The sequence below is a fragment of the Haplochromis burtoni genome, unplaced genomic scaffold, assembly GCF_018398535.1.
Source record: "Haplochromis burtoni strain Fernald_Lab_line unplaced genomic scaffold, NCSU_Asbu1 Contig_310, whole genome shotgun sequence".
Taxonomy (NCBI): domain Eukaryota; kingdom Metazoa; phylum Chordata; class Actinopteri; order Cichliformes; family Cichlidae; genus Haplochromis; species Haplochromis burtoni.
The window spans coordinates 525,337-535,080 of record NW_024582671.1 but is presented as its reverse complement, the minus strand read 5'-3'; the positions used below and the strand labels follow the sequence as shown (position 1 = coordinate 535,080).

The window sequence follows — 9,744 nt, the reverse complement described above, 5'->3', positions numbered from 1 at the left end:
TCCATCAAAGTCTTCCCACTCACCAAAGCCAGGCACTCACTGGGCTCCATATCCTCAGCATTTATTTTACAGACCTCTGCAATCTGTCCACATCAAATATGTGTCTTCAATTGACCTCTATTTTTCATTCAGTAGGTTTGTCTGTTTGTGTGTGTGCGCGTGTGTGTGCGTGTGTGTGTGTGTGTGTGTGTGTGTGGTGTCTGCGATGAAGAGTTTGAGCACATGCCCCAGCTTCACTTCACTGGCTGCCATTTCTTTCAGGATTCATTCTAAGCTCTCCGCGGCGTCGCCCCGCCTCCTCTCTCTGAGCTGCTACAGCCTCACGCACCCACCCGCTCTCTCAGGTCAGCTGATCAGCTGCTCCTGCATGTACCCAGGACTGGGTAAACTTAGAGGAGATCGTGCTTTTGCTGTAGCAGCTCCCAAACTGTGGAAAGATCTCCCTTTAGAGATTAGACAGGCCTCGTCACCACCTGTTTTTAAGTCACTCTTGAAAACCCACCTCTTTACCCTGACCTTTGACACCTTGTGAGATGTTCGTTTATATTTTTTTAGTTTTATTTTAGTTGTTCATAGTTGATTCGATGCTGTTCTATCTTGTTTTCTTTTTAATATAGGGCTGTTTTAATTTTTATGTATTACGTGTTTCATTTATTCATTTATTTTTGCTGTTTTCTGTTATTCTATTGTTTTTAACTTATTTTCTGTACAGCACTTTGGTCCTGTGCTGGGTATTTTAAAGTGCTTTATAAATAAAATTGGATGGGATTGGAAGACCAGCGAGCACGTCAGCTGCAAACTAACATCAACAACAGTTCAGTGTTTAAGCTCCCTCAGGTCAGCAGCTCAGAGTTTATTTGGCTTTTATTTGTATGTTTCAATATTAATCAAATTGAACTGAGACAGAAAAATGTTTCAGAGTAAACACAGTGTGGTCCACCCCACGCCCCCCTTTAGACTCGCCCCTGTTCACGTCCATGTAAACCAGAGCGGCTGCCGTCAGCCTTCACCAAGCTGTCATTTAAACCTGTCAGAGTTCAGTTCGTCTGCGTACTTTAACACTCCTGGAGTTCAGATTGTTCTGTGTGTGACACAAACGGCAGTGGGCGGAGCTACAGAGTAGCTTCAATGGAGCTGCAGCCAGTAAAACCTCTGATGGTGAGATGAGATCGGAGGGCCTGTGTTTCATGTGTCCCCTTGTGTTTCATGTGTTCCCTGTGTTTCATGTGTCCCCTGTGTCCCCTGTTTCATGTGTCCCCTGTGTTTCTGTGTTTCATGTGTCCCCTTTGTTTCATGTGCTGTGTTTCATGTGTCCCCTGTGTTTCTTGTGTTTCATGTGTCCCCTTCTTGTGTTTCATGTGTCCCCTGTTTCATGTGTCCCTGTGTTTCATGTGTTTCATGTGTCCCCTGTGTTTCATGTGTTTCATGTGTCCCCTGTGTTTCATGTGTCCCATGTGTTTCATGTGTCCCCTGTGTTTCATGTGTCCCCTGTGTTTCATGTGTCCCCTGTGTTTCTTGTTTCATGTGTCCCCTGTGTTTCATGTGTCCCATGTGTTTCATGTGTCCCCTGTGTTTCATGTGTCCCCTGTGTTTCTTGTGTTTCATGTGTCCCCTGTGTTTCATGTGTCCCCTGTGTTTCTTGTGTTTCATGTGTCCCCTGTGTTTCATGTGTTTCTTGTGTTTCATGTGTTTCATGTGTTTCTTGTGTTTCTTGTGTTTCATGTGTTCTGTGTTTCATGTGTTCTTGTGTTTCATGTGTTTCTTGTGTTTCATGTGTTTCTTGTGTTTCTTGTGTCCCCTGTGTTTCATGTGTTTCTGTGTCCCCTGTGTTTCATGTGTCCCCTGTGTTTCATGTGTCCCCTGTGTTTCATGTGTGTTTCCCCTGTGTTTCATGTGTCCCCTGTGTTTCATGTGTCCCCTGTGTTTCTTGTTTCATGTATCCCGTCCCCTGTGTTTCATGTGTCCCCTGTGTTTCTTGTTTCATGTGTCTTGTTTCATGTATCCCTTGTGTTTCCTGTGTCCCCTGTGTTTCCTGTGTCCCTTGTGTTTCATGTGTCCCCTGTGTCCCCTGTGTTTCATGTGTCCCCTGTGTTTCTTGTGTTTCATGTGTCCCTGTGTCTGTGTTTCATGTGTCCCCTGTTTCTGTTTCATGTGTCCCCTGTGTTTGTTCATGTGTCCCCTGTGTTTCTTGTTTCATGTGTCACTTGTGTGTTTCATGTGTCCCCTGTGTTTCTTGTGTTTCATGTGTCCCCTGTGTTTCATGTGTTTCATGTGTCCCCTGTGTTTCATGTGTTTCATGTGTCCCCTGTGTTTCATGTGTTTCCTGTGTCCCTTGTGTTTCATGTGTCCTGTGTCCTGTGTTTCATGTGTCCCCTGTGTTTCATGTGTTTCCCCTGTGTTTCATGTGTCCCTGTGTTTCTTGTGTTCATGTGTTTCTTGTGTTCATGTGTCCCTGTGTTTCATGTGTTTCCCTTGTGTTTCATGTGTTTCTTGTGTTTCATGTTCTTGTGTCCCCTGTGTTTCCCCCGTGTGTCATGTGTCCCCTGTGTTTCTTGTGTTTCATGTGTCCCCTGTGTTTCATGTGTTGTTTCCCCTGTGTCCCATGTGTCCCCTGTGTTTCATGTGTCCCCTGTGTTTCATGTGTCCCCTGTGTTTCATGTGTTTCCCCTGTGTTTCATGTGTCCCCTGTGTTTCATGTGTCCCATGTGTTTCATGTTTCTTGTGTTTCATGTGTTTCTTGTGTTTCTTGTGTCCCCTGTGTTTCATGTGTCCCCTGTGTTTCATGTGTTTCATGTGTTTCTTGTGTCCCCTGTGTTTCATGTGTCCCCTGTGTTTCATGTGTTTCATGTGTTTCTTGTGTCCCCTGTGTTTCATGTGTCCCCTGTGTTTCATGTGTTTGTGTTTCTTGTGTCCCTGTGTTTCATGTGTCCCCTGTGTTTCATGTGTCCCCTGTGTTTCTTGTAGTGTCCCTGTGTTTCCTGTGTCCCATGTGTTTCATGTGTCCCCTGTGTTTCTTGTTTCATGTATCCCTTGTGTTGTTTCCCCTGTGTTCTCTTGTGTTTCATGTGTCCCCTGTGTCCCTGTGTTTCATGTGTCCCCTGTGTTTCATGTGTCTGTGTCCCCTGTGTTTCATGTGTCCCATCTGTGTTTCATGTGTCCCCTGTGTTTCATGTGTTTCATGTGTTTCTTGTGTTTCATGTGTCCCCTGTGTTTCATGTGTCCCCTGTGTTTCTTGTTTCATGTGTCCCCTGTGTTTCTTGTTTCATGTGTCCCCTGTGTTTTTTCATGTGTCCCCTGTGTTTCTTGTGTTTCATGTGTCCCCTGTGTTTCTTGTGTTTCATGTGTCCCCTGTGTTTCATGTGTCCCCTGTGTTTCATGTGTCCCCTGTGTTTCATGTGTCCCCTGTGTTTCTTGTGTTTCATGTGTTTCTTGTGTTTCATGTGTCCCCTGTGTTTCATGTGTCCCCTGTGTTTCTTGTGTTTCATGTGTTCTTCCCCTGTGTTTCATGTGTCCCCTGTGTCATGTGTCCCCTGTGTTTCATGTGTCCCCTGTGTTTCATGTGTCCCCTGTGTTTCATGTGTCATGTGTCCCTGTGTTTCTGTCCCCTGTGTTTCATGTGTCCCCTGTGTTTCATGTGTACCCTGTGTTTCATGTGTCCCCTGTGTTTCATGTTGTGTTTCATGTGTTTCATGTGTTGTGTTTCTTGTGTTTCATGTGTCCTGTGTTTCATGTGTTTCTTGTGTTTCATGTCCTGTTTCATGTGTCCCCTGTGTTTTCATGTGTCCCTTGTTTCATGTGTCCCCTGTGTTTCATGTGTCCCTCATGTGTCCCTGTGTTTCCTGTGTCCCCTTTGTTTCTTGTTTCATGTATCCCTTGTGTTTCCTGTGTCCCCTGTGTTTCTTGTGTCATGTATCCCTTGTGTTTCCTGTGTCCCCTGTGTTTCCTGTGTCCCTTGTGTTTCATGTGTCCCCTGTGTCCTGTGTTTCATGTGTCCCCTGTGTTTCATGTTGTGTTTCTTGTGTTTCATGTGTCCCCTGTTTCGTGTTCATGTGTCCCTGTGTTTCTGTGTTCATGTGTCCCCTGTGTTTCATTGTGTTTCATGTGTCCCCCGTGTTTCTTGTGTTTCATGTGTCCCCTGTTTTCTTGTGTTCATGTGTCCATGTGTCCCCTGTGTGTTTCATGTGTCCCCTGTGTTTCTTGTGTTTCATGTGTCCCCTGTGTTTCATGTGTCCCTGTGTTTCATGTGTCCCCTGTGTTTCTTGTGTTTCATGTGTCCCCTGTGTTTCATGTGTTTCTTGTGTCCCTTGTGTTTCTTGTGTGCCCTGTGTTTCTTGTGTCCCTTGTGTTTCATGTGTCTGTCCCCTGCCTCTTGTTCAGTTTGTTTTGTCCCTGTGTCCCCTGTGTTTCATGTGTTTCTTGTGTCCCTTGTGTTTCATGTGTCCCCTGTGTTTCATGTGTCCCTGTGTTTCTTGTGTTCCTTGTGTTTGTCCCCTGTGTTTCATGTGTCCTTGTGTTTTGTGTCCTGTGTTTCATGTGTCCCCTGTGTTTCTTGTGTCCCTTGTGTTTCTTGTGTCCCCTGTGTTTCATGTGTCCCTTGTTTCTTGTGTCCCTTGTGTTTCTTGTGTCCCCTGTCCCCTGCCTCTGTCTCAGTGTTTGTTTTGTCCCTGACGTGTCGCTGCGTGTTCTCGGTGAGCCTGAGCCTTTGCCGTGTGGACCCTGCAGTCTGTGTGAGATTCCTGCCTCCCTGGTTTCTGCTTGTTGAACAGCATTCAGTGTTCAGGGCTCAGTGTTTGTTCCCGAGTCTGCAGGCTGGTGTTTGCTCGGGAGTCCACAGGACCAAACCTCAAATCTGCTCATCCCGGGAGGAGCCACTGCTTCTGTTGGGGTGAGGAGGTGACAGCGACTCCATCATCATGGAATAAAGTCGAGCAGGAGCTCACCATCTGTGTGACGGGTGCTCGGCTGCTGCGCTCCGTCACACGCTGCTGCGTGTTGGGTGAAGCTTGGTTCCACCTTCGGGCCATCACCTATGGTCCTCTCTGGGAGGGACTGACAGAACGGACCACAGGTGACCGGCAGGACGTCACAATCCACCAGGAGGAGATAACCTGCTCCTGTCGCTGCAAGGCAGCTCCACCTCAGAACAGGAGAATGGGTGGATGCTGGTTAATGTGAGCAGCTTCAGCGTCTGTTGGTGAAGAGACTGAGAGGAGAGCACATCCTCCACTGAGATCTTTCTTTGTCATTGTAAAAAGATCCGCATCAGCTCACAGATTCATCGGCTTCTCCGTCTCGCTCCACCTCGCACCAACTTTCATCACATGCAACCGCCGGCGTTCTCCTAATCTTACTGACGGCGTGCAGTCTTATGATCTGAGGTCTGTTGGAGCTAACTGTAAAGGGTCCTTCACACAACGGCTCCACCAATCAGCACGCTGAAGAAACGGGAACACAAACGTGTCCACGCAGAGTCACACAGCGAGGCGGCTCCTCGCAGGCAGCAGAGATCTGTGATTGGACGGAGCTGCTTAAAGGCCCGCTCTGCGTCTGTCGTGTTCCAGGTGAAGGTTAGTTGGTTTATGGGAGATGATGTTTCTGATAAACCTCCAAACAGACCAGATCTGTAGGGCGCTGCCTGTGGATGCTGCAGACGGTCCATCTGTGTCTCAGGTTCTGGTGACGTCCTGCTGTGTCCTGCACACATCAGCTCTGCTGGTTGTAACGTTTCACTGCAGATCAACATGGCAGCCGTCCAAGCAGCCAGTCTCACAGCCTGCCCTCAGCTGAAAGAGGATCTGATTGCGGCGGGGGGGACAAATCGAAGGCCATAAAGTGAGAGGGTGGGGTGGGGGGGTGAATAAATGGAGGGCAGGAGTTAAAGGAGAAGCTGTGCTCAGCATGTTCAGTCTGTGACTGCAAGCAGGAGTCACATCTGTGATGAACAGCTCAGAAATCAGAGTTTCAGTCTGGAGCACCAGCAATGTTTGTGGCTCCTCCTCAGAGCATGGAACAAACGCTGTGCTCATTCATGGAAGCCACAACGAGCCGCTAAGTGCACTCGCGTCCATCTTTGCAGGGTAAGATGTGCCTGAAACTGCAGAGCTCCAACTGTCCTGAATCTCTGCAGCACGATTGGCTCATTAACCTCCTGATTTGGTTGCCTATTAGCTTGTTAGTTGCAGGGGTGGGACATAGATAACCATTCAGGTGGAGAGAAGCTGATGATTTACCATCGATCTGTGACCCCGCCCTTACCCGAGGCCACAGACGACAGCAGAAACGAGGCGTGGGTTTAACAAATCGATTTTAGTCTGAATAACGGGATATCGATCGATTAAGTCCTGGGTCGATTATTATTGGCAGAAACGCCTGAAACTCAGCTTAAAGCTCACAAAACTATTTCAACAACCACCAAACAGCTAAAACAGTAAATGAGAGACGGTACAAACACGTGGACACAGAGCGTGGATCGTTCACCCGACGGCACGGACACGTCGTCGGGCTGAAAGCCCGCAGCTCACAGGTTCTGATGCTGCAGTTTCGTCACTGTGACCAAAACTGACTGAACCAGCAGCACAAGAAGATCAAACTACGCTTCACGTTTGATAAACGTTGTATTTAATTCGCTCTGACTTCCTGCACAGCTCCTGCTATGTTGATTCATGGTTTTTGATCGACTGCAGAATATTTTTCTTCATGTTTTCCTGTTGTGATGCTTACACCTCTGATGGTTATGTACTGATAAATGATCAGAATTATAACATTTCTGGCTGCCCGAGGCAAAAATCGAATGGGGACGTTCTGAATCATAACGGAGTAAGTTGTAAACCAGAGATGATACTCAGCAGAAACGAGCTTCGTCTGGACGATGGCTCGGCTCTCAGCGAGTGTCCCCGCAGCCGTTTCCTGCTTGGTGTTCATTAAACACACCGTGTGATTGGTTTGGTATTTTGTTGGTAGGAGTTCTCTAAAAGTTCAGAGCGAGGCGGCTCAGAACGAAGTTCAGCAAAGTCAGGTTTTCTCTGTGTTCGCTGGCTTAATAAGTGCTCAAACCCAGAGATAGATTCACCGCGGTGGTTACCAGCCGGGCTCTGGGCTTCAGGCTCTCGCTGCTGCTGTTGTTTCTGAGGTGATGGAGAGTAATGTCCCGCCCTCAGCGCAAACTTACAGGAAGTACTTCAACATAATCCTGTAAGTTTTGGAAGGATCCTTTGACACTGCGAGCTCAGGCAAAATGAGATATTAGTTTCATGTCTTCAACGATCTGCATCACACCTGTACAGGTCACCTCTATGTTTACAAACTAATGACATCGCAGAGTTTAGTTTCCTGATGTTTTCACCACATCCAATCAGCTCTCCTTCCCTGCAGAGATCCTCAGATCAGCCCATGAACAGCCCTGTTTGTGTCCCCCACAGACACCGACTACATCAGTGAGGAGGAGAAGCACAGGGTGGAGCTGATGTTGGCCTTTCTCACCGAGGAGTCCAAGCAGGCTGCAGCCAGCACAGCTGTAAGTACACCTGCACCTGTCACACCTGTAAGCACGCCAATGTAAAAAACATGGACGTGGCGATGTGACCCGTCGCTCACAGACCTGGTTATGGTTCTGCATCCACAGACTTCATGAGAGCCTCACACAGGCTCAGGTACCTGCTGTTACTGATATGTAACAGCAGCCATTAGGGCGGGGCCATATCATACCGTTCAGGGTAATACCAGTGTAATGTTGGGCAACGACAAGAAAATGAAACATGGCGATAGAATACGGGTAAAACGCACATGCGCAGTGCCTTTGTTTTCATACACACATGGCGGAAAAAGCATGGCAGCGACGGAGAATAAGAAGGGCGAAAGCGGATCGTTGAATGAAACCATGAACCTGAACTGGTTTGTAAAAATGCTGCAGCTTCACTGGTGTGGAACTGGTTTAGCTTTCGTCCGTCAGATACACAACAAAGCACTATTTTTGGTAGCGCATGCTAGCGGGCCGTCGTTATTACCGTGTTGTTTGGAAAATACGGCGCACTTAAAATCAATCCTTTGATTTTTCTGAAAGTCGACAGAGCCCCTTATAATCCCGTGTGCCTTATGTATGAACTCTGGTTGTGTTTACTGACCTCGAAACGATTTTATGTGCACGGCGCTCGAAAATCTGTCAGATGTTTCAGTACGACTTTGCTGAGCTACGAAGCCGCACCGCTTGATGGATTGTTGGAGCGTTACGGCTATCGTAGGCGGAGCCTCGCGGAGTGATACGTACTGTGCTTCAACATAATGTTACCGTGTTGTGTGTGTATAACCTCTTTAAGTTTGTGGATGTTATACATGGTTATGCTGAGGATGTGTCGGCCAGTTTCCACTGGAAATGCCTTTTGGTTAAACTGTCAGCGAGGAATTTGCACTGTTAAATGTTTATATAACTTTAATGCACATTAAAAACAGCTGCTTGTTGAAGTGGAAATACATTGATGTTGTTTTGCACTAATAAAGTTGTGGAGTTGTAAAGTATTTTGTCTAGAGTCAATTATATCGTCAGTTATATCGTTATCGCAAATTTTCAAGTGTATATCGTGATAAATATTTTTGGACATATCGCCCTGCTTTAGCAGCCCTATTATTGGTCACATGATTCATTAAAAATGCCCCAACACCGCACACACAGTGCAGTTCAGGTGAAGCTAGCAGACAGCTAGCAGCTACAGCCGCCTGGGTCACCATCCACCTGTCAGTCACAGAGGCCACGCCCCTAAAAAAACATTAAATATTGAGCTCTAAAAAGGATTTACTCGTTCAGGAAGTGAATTCTGTCCAATGTGGAGCTGCTGACAGCGGCGACACCACGAAGCCGCTTCTTCTTCTTCTGTTGCTATTAAGGTGGAGTTCTGGCAAATGCATGGGCTTTTATAGCGCCAAAGCACTTTCTGCTGCACCACCCACACACCACTCACAGAGCTTCCATCTATGCCTTAGTGCTGTCTAACACACACAGATGGACATTGGGAGGAGCTCGGGGTTCAGTGTGTGTGGTTATTGCTGCTGGTTCTGGGACGTGTGCGCTCTGCATGTTTGCATAAAGCAGGCGCAGTAAACTGTTAGAATAGAGATGTTGGTATTTATTTATAGCTGCTGAGACTCTTTAAACCTGCTGATGCTGATTATGCGCTCACAGGAAAACGCCGCTGCCTGTGTGAGGACTAAAGTAAACCTGAACACAACAGAAGGATAATTAGTCTGTAATTAATAAGTGATGAAGCTGACCTGACCATAGCAGATTAAAAAGTTAAAGTTTGGAAAAACGTGATTGTGAGAGAAAGCCATTTCCTGCGAGGTGTCTGTTCGTCCTGCTCGCCGTCTCCGCGGAGAAACCCGATCCTGGACTCTCCCCGTTGTCTCCACCGCAGAGCTCGGCCGGCTGAAGTGGAGGATTTATTATTGATAAAGCAGGAGAAGCGCTGCGTGTAAATCACTTTCCTGCAAAGTCATGCTCAGAGAACCGGAAATGAAATAAGAGCCAAAATATTATTAGAAGCTGGTAATGAAAGCACAGCGTTCAGTCAGCCTTCAAAGACGGAGACACTGAGGACGTGAAAAATGGAAAAGAAAGCAGAGTGTAAGTGCCGCCTGAGGTGGATTTCCACAAACCCACTAATGGCTCTCTGCTCTCGTTCAGCTGCGAGTAGGAAATGACTTTTGCTAATGTGAAGTTATGCTGCTTGTTTGGAAAGTGTTCCTATCTCTCTC

At 47.1% G+C, this 9,744-nt stretch overlaps 1 protein-coding gene across 1 annotated transcript in view; it reads left to right on the top strand.

Annotated features, from left to right (window-relative positions):
- LOC102289049 (E3 ubiquitin-protein ligase RNF123) overlaps positions 1-9,744 on the top strand; it is a gene marked incomplete in the record, with an annotated part of 119,868 nt that overhangs the window by 75,601 nt on the left and 34,523 nt on the right. The window contains 1 exon segment of the mRNA XM_042228185.1: positions 7,419-7,513. Within this exon segment, the coding sequence (XP_042084119.1) occupies positions 7,419-7,513 (95 nt within the window).